At 41.1% G+C, this 12,011-nt stretch overlaps 1 protein-coding gene across 1 annotated transcript in view; it reads right to left on the bottom strand.

The window, feature by feature from the left end:
* Nucleotides 1-12,011, bottom strand: part of LOC103812312 (uncharacterized) — an 81,747-nt gene that overhangs the window by 23,113 nt on the left and 46,623 nt on the right. Inside the window, exon 2 of the mRNA XM_050976629.1 lies at nucleotides 4,528-4,912. Coding sequence (XP_050832586.1) covers nucleotides 4,528-4,912 — 385 coding nt within the window. The remainder of the gene's footprint in view (nucleotides 1-4,527; nucleotides 4,913-12,011) is intronic.

The raw sequence follows: 12,011 nt of genomic DNA on the forward strand, positions 1-12,011 counted from the left end.
CCCAATTCTGGTGGTATCTCTGCCCCTCCCCCAGCTAAGAGAGTGACCAGCTACACCCTTCCTGTGGAAACTTCTTTCATCTCTCCTAAGTATCAGTCATGCTTTCTTAGTGACAGATGGGACACAGTTCCATGAGAGAAAGAAGCAATAGGAAAGATCCCAAACTCCAACAACACCAAACTTTCTACTGGTCTCAAAAGCAGAGTATTCCTGCTGGAGCACACATGAAGAGTCAGCCAGCAGCAACAGGAGACACAGGAAGGCATGGTTTGAGAGACTCACAGAGGGAGACTGGAGAGGAAACATGTGGCTGTAGATGTGCCCTGAGTAATTCCATGCCAACAGGAGACCTCCTGGAGGTGCTACGGCAAAGACACCCCTTAGGGAGTGTGGCTGCTCACACCAGGGCCACCCACAACAGAACAGTGACAGTCCTGAGGGACCGTAAGTGACCATCATAGCATGTGGGACACTGAAAAGCAAAGAGAAGAGGAAGATCAGCATGAAGGAGAAGCACAAAAACACCATTAAGCTCATTACAACCTTCTTGCTCTGCATGTTACCCCAGCAAAGGAGCAGAAGATAGGCTGAGCACAAACTGCAGTGAAAACCAGGGAAGCTGATATAGAGTAGGTAGGGTTGTTTGGGCTTAAAATTAAAGCAGGGAAAAGGGAGGGCCTTTAGGGTTTGATGGATCAACTTTTTTTTCTCAATTCTCAAACCCATGATTAGAAGTTTGCATTGACCAACAGCTAATTTAAGTATAAGCCCATGAATTGAGACTGTTTTGCTCATCATGTTCTCTCAAAACATTTTTACTAGACTCCAAAGAGCAGGTTCCTGTGCCACAAGCAGTTTGCAGAAGAGCTAGAAGAAAGTGGAATACTCCTGTCAAAATGATCCTAACCAATGACTACTACTATCATTGCATTTTCTAACACAGCTGACACCTGATGAAATACAGAGTCACTTCAGTGGGAAGTTCAAGACAATAAGAGTTAAAGTAGGCAAGAGTCTCAAGCACAAACAAACCAATCACATGAACCAGAGTAACATCAGGAAAATATTGAAATTGGTCTTGGCTAGATGGCAGTAGGCTGAGTCACACTTAGCTCTTGCCAAGCTAAATCACTGTAACAGTTATAGCTTAAGGAAAGCTTATGGATTGTTGCAGTGACATCATTTTGATATAACAGTGCAGTGGCCATTTTATATAACACCACATGAAGAAATTATTAGCTGTTTCACATTTGAGAAAACAGATGGAGAAACAAGCACTTCAGATTTAAAGTTCATGCTGCCATGTATGCATTCTAGCACTGCTGCTGAAATTTTTCAAATGAAAACTGTGGGGTGGCTTGTTGATCTATTATTGGTTTTGTTTAGGTTTTTAAAATCAGATTTAAAAGGCAAACAACTCCAGAGCCCCCAAAGCAGAGCTCAGCCTCTGGGAGTCCCTACAGCACCTCCCTGTCCCAGCTGAAAGCTCCATCTACTGGATTACAGACAGGATCATTTCACTATCTTCCACCCAACTAGTCATCTCTCTCAACACTGAATTGCTCAGCAAGAAGTCAGGAGCTCAAGTGCTCCCTTCCCTTCCTCAGGGCCCTCTGATTACAGAGGTCTTAGAAAGAAGGGATCTCCACCCACACTTCACCCCAGGCTACTGATCTTACAACATGGGTACCTCATTTTCCAGCCTGTATTTTTTGCTCACCTCCTTTTGGCAGCTGTGTTTCAATCAACAAGCTCTCCCCAATTCTTGCAGCAGATACTTAAACCATATATCCCAGTCCAAACTCCAGGCCTGCAATAAGCAGACAGCTTTTCATGCTTTGATCTTTCTGCAGTAGATAAGGGAGACTTTTGAGCCTTGTGGCTGAATACAGCAGATTCCTGCTGCTCATCATGCACAGAATCACAGAAAATCATTGAGCTTAGTTCAGACCTCTAAGATCATCAATTTCATGGGTGGAGTATCATGCAAGGCTTTTTTTTTGTTTGATTCTTCCTCTGCTGTGGTCTTCACACACATTGCTCTTTTTGCATTGTGTTTTGAAAACCACACACCTCAAATCAGACACAGGGCTATCCTGATAATTTTGCAGATATAAGATGGCAGAGTTGGTCTCACACCTCACAGCCAGCCACAACAGGGAGCCTCTTGCCCGTTCTTCCCTGTCCCCATGTCATTTCCACTCTCCCGTGCTAGGCCCTGCCACTCCCTTGTGCTGGCAGGAACACCCATCAAACACTTTGGAGAGCAAGCTCAATGCAGATTAGTCATCTACTGACTTATCAAGCTGAATCATCTCAGTGCACGCCTAGATGGGCACCAGACCAAAAAAATAAAAAAAGGAAGAGAAACAGAGATCCCGCTCCTCAGGAGGGGCAAGTTGCCAGACTGACTATAGACTGGTGATATAAAAACTCACATTTAACCTTCCAATGGATACAGCCCCAACAGTATCTAAATTCCAGCTCTGCCAGACTGGCAGAGTTCATACTTGACACATGAGACAACACTTAAATAGCAGCTTTGAGATTAAAACTGCAAGCTCTTTCTCTAATCAAGCTCAAGTAACACAGTACACACTTGCTTAATAATACATTCAAATCCTTGTTGATATGTTGAACATTGATTTAACACTAACAACTTTCCTGTGCCTAAAATGGATGATCCTGTAAGAAATTATCAGTCCAGAGCACAGATTCTTCTGCATGAGTCATGAAAGCAGGCAGTCCCCCAGTGAAAATAGTCAACTCCACACAGTTTCATAACAGCTGAACTGCTGATATTGCAAGACCCTTAACTTTCTATAGTAGTTCTGTAAATTCAGACTACAGACAGCCCACCAACAGTGAAATTAAGTTTTTCAAAAGCATGCAATTCAGGTTTTGCTTTTGTCATTTAAGATGGCACGAGCACAAATCTGAAATTCTCCTGGATGGCCCCACCCTCTCCAGGCTGACATTCTCTGCAGTTCTCAAATTCTTACATATTTTGTTTAAGGAAAAAGTGTCCAAACTAATTATAACCTATCAACTCAGCTGGCATTACTGACATTAACCAGTACTCATATAAATTAACTAGCTTTCTAAAAGCAATCTTTTAGATTGCTTGTAGTAGTAGTATAATTTTCCTCAGAATTCAAAACAAAACCCTTAGAGGCAGTTGTTGTACACCTTCCCTCCAGTAAAGCACAATCCTTTTCAGCTCCACACTTCTTGGCAAAAAGTGTAAAAAGGCACTGTTTTTCAGTGGCCCCAAAAACTTCCTCATGTTAAGACAATCTCAGCAAAGATCTTGCTGTCCACAACCATGAGGACTGCTTGCAGAAGTACAGGAGGAAATTTTCCACACAAGTAGCAAGATGATAAATGTAAGCAGCCTGAGTCATCTGTCAGTTTTAAAGGTGGCTTCGAATAAATTGTACTATTTTTTCCAAGAGCTCAGCTTTCCCAACCTGCAAATCAACCGCACAACAGGGCCACAACAGAACTTGCTGTCAAACTGCTCATCTGGCATCATGCGTGCACTACCTACAGCTTCCAATCAACATTAAGAACGTGCATTTTTCCTTCTTTTTCACAGTGAAGAGGTAGATATCTAAGATTTGAGGGGTTGCTTTTATAAAGTACCTGAAAAAAAAAAAAAAACAAACAGCCTAGGCATAGCAACAAGTAGGAATAAATGTCCTAAAAACAAGTCATATGAATGGGAAATGACAGTTTGGACTGCATATTCCAGTTCAGCAGTCCTCTGCCTGGAAAAAAAAACACCTTCGTACTGGGGACTTTACTACTTTCTTCACCCCCAAATGTTTCCTTTTACCAAATACAAACTATTTGTGCTATTACATACAGACATTTTTTTACATACTATGTGCTACTACACACAGACTTTTTTTTGACCAGGCTTCAGGAAAATTGTCCCTGATACATACTGAAGCAACGAGCAGCTTCTCAGAAAACATACCAGTGTGTTTCACCGTGCGGTTTTGCCATAATTATTTTTTAAAGGCTGTCGTGTGACGGCAGACTTTCTGGTGAGTAACCATCCGATGCCCTGGGACTGCCGTGACTCCGCTTTCTTTCCTAAAATGGAAGCTGCGCTCCAGCCGAGCTCCCCAGGCCCGAAACCCCCTTCGAGGACCATCCTACACCCAGGGCCCTACTGGGGCGAGGACCATGTATGCACCGCAGATGATAAACCAGTCCGTTTCCAGTGCGGAAGGAGGGCAGAAAGCTCAGAAAATTTCCAGCGAGTAAAATGAGAAGAAGGGAAGGGAAAAAAAAAAAAAAAAAAAGGCCGGAGGGGTAGAGCGCTGTTTCCCCGGTCTGATAGACAGGGCCAGGCAGAGACCCGCCCGGCTCCCTCCCGGGACTGCCTGGCCGAGCCACACTGCTGCCCGGCTCCGTGCGTGCGGCAGCGCTGGGCCCCCGCCCCAGGGGCTCAGGGCAGGGGAGCGCTGCCTGCCCGAGCCGCGGCAGAGCCGCTCCGCAACTCCCACCCCTCCTCACCTCTGACGGAGACCGAGACCGCGAGGAACACCGACAAGAGAAGGAGCCTCCAGCGCCACATGGCTGCCCGTCCCACAAACTCACATACAGACACACACCACACGCTGCTGACAGCCGCTCCCAGCACCGCCACAGCCGTTCCCGTGGCGGCAAGGGCGGCACCGCCCCAGGGCCGGGCCACCGCCCCAGCGCGCTCGGGCCGCCGCGCCCCAGGGCCCTCCTTCCAGCTGGGGGGCGGGATAGCTCCGGGTGCCGTGGGCTGGTGCCAGCGGCTGGGTGTCCCCTGCGGGCCGAGATAAAGAAGGAGTGAGACTTCGTCGTGCAGCTCGGCCCGAGCCGCTGCCGTGTAGCCTGACTGCGAAACGAAGGGAGCTCCGAGAGGAGGCTACAGAGCTTAAATCTGGTCCCAGGTTTTAATAGCAGAGATGAATGCTCGGGTACTCAAGTACCGCTGCCCTCTCTTAAGTCAGGCACTCCCATTCATTGCTTTTCCTCAGGAAAAGTCACCCAACACAAAACACACCAGGAGACCTAATGATGCTGCCCATGGCAGGCTTGCTTTTTCTTTAGTCAGGAGAAAGAGTTTTGAGTTTTGTATTTGACGCTTGCTGAGCTGTGTTGAGGGGCGTGTATGAAAAATACACTGCCCCCAACTCCTGGTTTTTCAATGGCCGGGTATGCACTGTATATAATAAACAGTATAGTGACACGCACAGTGTGATTTAGAAGGCAGCTGACTTGGATTCAGTAGTCATAGACCTATACTTCCTGAAAGAGGTCCATACTTGTTATTTATATTTGTAGGACCTTGCCAGTTGGAAAGGTGGAATATCAAATCATTGTCACCATAAATAGTTCATAAATTGATGGGTGTTAATTTTTTTTCTTTTTTGATAGTGCCTAATCAGGTTATTTTTAGATTTGCTCTAAGTCGGAAAATAGTTTAACTGTACTAACAAAAGCACTTAAAGTTATGCTGTGCTTTAATTTAAGGATAAGCTTTTTCAATAAAATATCTGAGTTTTGCAGGAATCATATTGAAGTCATTATTATGTAGTGGTTAGCAGCTCCCATTTTTTCCAGACTCCAAGCCTAGAAGGTAAGATTGAATATGTACACATGCATTGTGTAATCCATCAGCGTGGATCTTGCCATTAATTGCTGTATGCACATATACAGGAAATTATCAATGTTGCTCAAAGGATGTCCTTTAACAGAGTGCTTATGGTTGTTGTTAAGAATTGCATAAGAAGTTGGTCCCTTGCCCAAAAGAATATGAATTCGTACTCCTTAGACTACTGCACAGTTTAATCACATCATACCAAAACATGCTTCCTGCCTAAGAACTACAGAGCTAACAGAGAAAACCTAGTTATCTCTCGGATATTACCATGTCAGAACAGGACCCTGTAGCTTCCTGTTGCCAAAATTACTCTTCACCAAAGCTATCTTCTTCAGATGAAGCAAAAGCAACTTCCTGTTAGATCAGACATAAAATAACTGCACTTTGTACTACAGCTTGTGTTTTCCACCTGGTTCAGTCCTTGAGGCAGGGGCACAACTAGCTGGCACTAGCCACTTTATGGCTAATAAATTTTCCAAATGTATAGATATCTGGTAGTTTTTTTCAATCTTACTAATCTTATGATCTGAAATTTTCACTGATATTTTGTGAAAATGAGGTTCTTGGTTTGTTGTTACCAGCTCTTCTGTGTGTGGACTTGATTAAAAAAAAATCCAGGCTTTGTTGTTTCACACATAAAGCAAACTTATTATAAAAAAATCAAAATCAATAAGGCTGTTTTTCCTATTGTGTGAGTAATAGTCGTAATCTGAGACCCACTTCTTCCAATGTCTGTCTTGCCCAGCCTGCAATGGTTGTTCTAGCAGGTCTTTTACTCTCTCTGTACTGTCCACTGCCTCTGCCAGGAAGTCTCTGCACATAGCGTGGGCATTTTTCTGATCTGGAGATGCTGTAGTAGGAGAAAAGGTTGCCTTATGGCTTATTTCTAAAGAACAGGAACTTTAAAAGGCATGTGTGGTCTGTGGTTTGACCTGAATAAAAATGTGACCTATAGAGCATCACAATGAAGGTTGGAAGTTGTAAACCTAGGTGAAACAGTTCCAACTTGAATAAAATCTGTGGTGTGCACAACTGAGGAGCTGTCTCTGAGCGATGAAGGTAAATGTTCTTTCTTCTCAGATTCCCCCAATTCCTCTTCTGAAATAAGATCCTTGTAGCTCTTTTACTGTCTCACCCTAATTTTTTCCCATTTTACCTATGAGTTTTCCACCTTACCAGAAACATCATAGCTCTCCAGGTGTCTAAAGAAGCAAAGGAAAATCAAATAGATTTTCATTTGCTAAAAACCAGATCTTTATGGTGCAGATAAAACCTTACTGCTCTGTCCCCCAGCGACTCCCTTTGCAATGAGGGCCACTGACCATGGATGGTGAAGCAGATGGACAAAGATAGCACTAAGGAAAAAAATAAAGGCAATGGGCAGGATTGGCAAACTATACTTTGATTCACCTTTGTGTTCTGTTACATGCTATTAAATTGGTATGAGCATGAAATTAACCCTATAAATTATGTTGTCTTTTTTGCTTTTACAATTCACCAGAATCTGGCAATACTCTGCAATGACTATATTTCAGGTACAATGCTTCTGAGGCTAAGAACACACATTTAAGAAGTCGATTTGGGTGTGTTGATGCTGTGGCTCCATCTAACAGCATGTATTAGAGCATGTATTGTCATAAGTATCTCACATTTTTTTACTCATTTGGAGATCAAACTGAAGGGCAGGGTTTCATATCTGGTTTCTGTCATGGCATCTACTGAAGTATGTGCTCTGATCTTTAGGTTTCTTCCTGCTGTGAGGATATAAATGTTTACCTTTGTATGTGTTTTTAACTTAAAGTCAAACCTGTAGCACCTTATTTTCTCCCAGTGTTTCATCTTGAGCTGTGACAAGGGGCTAGTTCCAACAGCAAAGTTTCCTGTAATATTTTATCAGTAAGGGAAGTTTGAGGACCACAAAAAATTTGGTATGGTATAGTCAGTCAATACAATCATGATTATTTTTTTAATAAGGGTTAAATATAAAGAACTTGTTAAGCCCTATTTGATCTTTGGTCAGAAATTATAAAAAATTTATCAGTTCTCTTTGGGTTTTGTTTGGTTAGGTTTTGGTTGGTTTTTGGTTTGGGTTTTTTTTTTTTTTTTTAAGTGACAGTAGTATTCCCAAATCTAAAGATATATTCAGAATAAGCAAGAGTCCAAAGAGGCTGGAGAATCTCTGCTGACTCCCCCTTGGATGCTGTTTTCTGATGCTCTCTATCTTGCAAGACAGCAGACATTAAGATACAGAATGACTAGGTTGGAAGAGACCTTCAAGATCATCGAGTCCAACCAATGCCCTAACACCTCAACTAAACCACAGCACCAAGTGCCCTATCCTTTTTTTAAACATATCTAGGGATGGTGACTGCACCACCTCCCTGGGCAGGCTATTCCAGTACTTTATCACTCTTTCCAAAAAAAACTTTTTCCAGATATCCAACCTATATTTCCCTTGGTGCAGCTCAAGGCTGTGTCTGGTTCTGTCAGCTGCTGCCTGGTGAAAGAGACCAAGCCCCACCTGACTACAACCATCTTTCAGAAAGTTGTAGCCTAAGTGTTTCTTCCCAAGGAAGAAAACTGTTTTTCTCTAAAACGAGCTGGTTGATAACAAATAGTGCTTCAGAAAGGAGTTTCTGCAGATGATTCTGAACAACTGCAAATTACCTGATCTTTGCCACCCTGAGTTTTTCCTGCAGTAAATGTCCTCTTTTTGTTGGTACCTCTTGTTCCCTCCAGTAGCAGCAATAATTGCAGTGTGCTTACATGACTTTCAGCACTGACTTTTGTGCTTTGGTACCAAAGTCTATGGCAACTGAAAGCCCATCTCCTTTAAAGCTCAGCCCATTTCTCCCACTATAATTACTAGCTGGGTATTATTTCCTTTTCAGATTTTCCCCAAGTGTTTTTGTAATTTGTTTTGTTGGTTTTTATCTTTCAGTAATTATCCAAATACCTTTCTATGTCCAAAGTCTATTGCACCTTTTTTTCATAACTGTTCATAAAAGGAAATATGGTTTTTAGATCATTTTTCTGCATACTGATCTGCATTGGAAGAGACATTAGGCAAAAAGTTGTTTATAAAGTAACTGTTATTTTATGACATGGATGTCATCAAAAGATTAGTTCCATGAGAGAAAATGCAACTTATTGATTAATTAAATAATTTGTATCTCTTAAAAGAATTTTCTTAGTAATATTGTATTTTATCTAAAACAGATACTGTTTTTCATGCACCCCTTTCAAAAACAACCCTTAACATGTTTTTTCTTTAACTCCTGTTTTATTAGACTTCAGAATCTTCACTGACTTCTAGAAAGTTGAGCTTTTTGGTGTCTAGAGAGACATTTATGTCAGGTTTTTCTTCATAAAGTGTGACCTAGAAATATCTAGTCTAGTATAAATGCTGTAAGTAGTCTGGTTGTAGTAATAGATGGTATAGACCTCTACACAGGCCTATAAATTAGAGTGAAAAGATTGTTTTGGGTTTTGTTGTTTTTTTTTTTTTTTTTTTTTTTTTTTTTTTTTTTTAAGATCAAGCCTTTTAAAGCAGGCTATGGTATAAACTTTTCCAAGGAAAGTAAAGTAGGTGTTTTGCTGATAGGAGCTCTCGATTCTTCTAATAATGTTTCAAATTTATGCTAATTGGATAAACTTGTCTTTGTATTTAACTGCTGACATTCAGGTTTCATGGTTTACTACATATCTTTTCAAACCTGTTTCTTCTATCTCTTCATTTTACCATGGAAATTTTGTTTTGAGTATTTTAAGTCATTTTTATTTAATATAAATGTTTGACTTACTGAAAAAAAAATCTAAAATGCCTTTCCTCTCTTTTTGGCAAAGTGACATTTTTAGTAATGAAATGTTTGTTCCTTTTGAAAAATATCTGATGTCCAATTTTTTCTTTCTTTTTGTTTCAAGAAGAAAATAATTAAATGTTAAGATTATAACTTTATGCTGGTTTTGTCTGTTGTCTCTCTTGATACTAAGTTCTGTTTGTCTCTGCTCTTCAGAGAGAAAGGAAAGAGAAAACTGACTGAAGCTGTCTTAAACAGGTAAGTGCCACATTCAGTTTATACTGTTTGATTGAGCTGCATCCTTCCAAGTCTAAGTGAATGTGATTTTGGCACTCCTGACATATATTAGAGGTCTTTTATTCTATAAAACAGGAGCATGTGAGTATATGTTTTAGTTGTTCAAGCACTGCTGCCATTTGCCAAATTATCTAAACATTTCCTATTTAAGGCTTTTGTTCCCATTTGCATTTTGTCCTCAGAGGAAAAATAGCTCATTGTCATAAACTGTTATATTCACAAGAAGTAAAAAACAGAGTTGGAATGCCTTCATAGTTAGTAACAGAGCAATGTTTGTGGTATTCCCAGTACTGGCATTGTCTAGACAGTAAAAAAAGTTCCCTTATTCTTGAAAATCTTCCTTTCAAGCTCAAGTCTGCATGTGTCATTGTTTCAGAATCAAGTTGCCTAAAACATATTTCCTGTAAGAATGGAAGGAAGCAGTCATACATGTCACTGCATGGGATGCAGTTCTGTGTATCCAGGACTTGTTAGGGCTTTCTTTCCTGCATGGCCTCTGTTCCATGCAGCTGAAGCCTCCTGCAGTGTGGGCTGCAAGGCCACCTGCCCCAGGGACATGAGCTGGACCAGTGGCCTTTGAGGGGCTTTAGTTTGATACCAACTGCATGAACTCTAAGATGACCAGGATTTAGGAATTTCCAATGAGATAATCCCAGGTTATGTGCTGTGCTGATGGCTCAGGTTAAAAAAAACCCTGATTTAGAACAGGGAAGAAAAGTAAGGTTCAATGAATGCTAACAATTCTTCTGTGGTTTATTGTCTTCTGTATCTCCACCTCTGTTATGAAGGCTGAGTTATGTGACTGCTCAGTTTCATAAAGACGGTGAGGGTGTAGCTGGATTCTTGAAAGAGGCCAGCAGAACTGACAAACATAGCAAGAATTTAGCAGCCATCTGTGAAGGCATTTTGTTCATAATGACTTTTGTATATGCATGCAAGATGCATCACATCAGGGCAAAATCTTTTGAGCTGCACTGATAAAACAAAACCATCTCTGTATTCCATGCTTAGATCTCCTTCATTAAGATGCTGTAGCAAATGCTGTTGGCAACTTCAGCCATCTACAGCCTGACAGGAATAAACTATTTTAGTCCTGTGTTGCAGCTGCTCCAGTATGTTATGAAGTGTACTGTTGTTGCCCTTAGCCTTAAAGAGGCTATGGGAAAGAGGGGGAGGAACTCTTTATCAGGGAGTGTAGTGAGAGGACAATGGGTAGTCAAGGAGAACCTGATGTAGCAGAAGGTGTCCCTGACCATGGCAAGAGGTTAAAACTGGATGATCTTTAAGATTCCTTCCCATCTAAACCATTCTGTGATTAAAGCTTTTAAATTTATGCTTCAAGCCCTAATACAGTTTGAAAGAAAGTGGTCTTTGTCACAGTGTAGCCTGGCTATGGACTAAGAGACTAAAAGAATCTCAAGTCATGTATGTGTTGGGAAAGATGCTCAATTTGGTACCTCTTCATGAGGGCAGGAAGACACTGATCTAGAAAAGACATAGTTATAAACATAAATGCAAAATCATGGCTGTGAGAAACTTGCAGTGCTTTAAATATGGGAATACCCAGAATATATTTGTTGTAATGCAGAACAGAACTAAACACATTGCTAGTCATGGATGGTCTGAGGAACAAATGAATCCAAATAGTCAAATGTCCCCGCAGTGGGGTTGGTGTTTGAAAAGGTGTCTAGGAAACCATAGTTCTTATTTCCCTTTGAAAATTTGAACATTCTCCTTTAAAAAATAATTTTCAGCATTGCACTGTATTTCCTGCTTTAGGATCTTTCTTGTGGTTTATCTCTTATTCTGTTTAGGAGCAGATGACATTCTGTGTCTGTGCTCCATGATGCTGATGAGCCAGCTCACAAGGTTCCCTCCCCAGCCCAGAGAGGTATTTTTCAGATAATGACAACAGAAATACATGATTGTTCTTGTGCATTTTATTGGTGAAAAGAAGTTGGTTTCCTGAATTTGGCTCCCAGAGGGGGGCTGTGAGTATCATTTCCCTTGCAGTGTGTACCACAGTAGTGGAAAGAACAGTGTAATGATAGGAAAATCTAGATATTTGTCTGGGTGGAGAAAGCAGAGGGTTGAGGAGTTGCTGATATTGATATTGTGGTCCAGCTGAAAAGAAAACAAAAGCAGTTAAAATATTACATGGGTCAACTTGCAAGGAGCAATCATTTGTTTCACAAATTAATCAGCTGATTCATATTTGGACTTTTTTTTTTTTTTTAAAACTAGTGATTTAAATATTTAAATTT

The sequence above is a fragment of the Serinus canaria genome, chromosome 1 (genome assembly GCF_022539315.1).
Source record: "Serinus canaria isolate serCan28SL12 chromosome 1, serCan2020, whole genome shotgun sequence".
In the NCBI taxonomy this organism is placed as follows: domain Eukaryota; kingdom Metazoa; phylum Chordata; class Aves; order Passeriformes; family Fringillidae; genus Serinus; species Serinus canaria.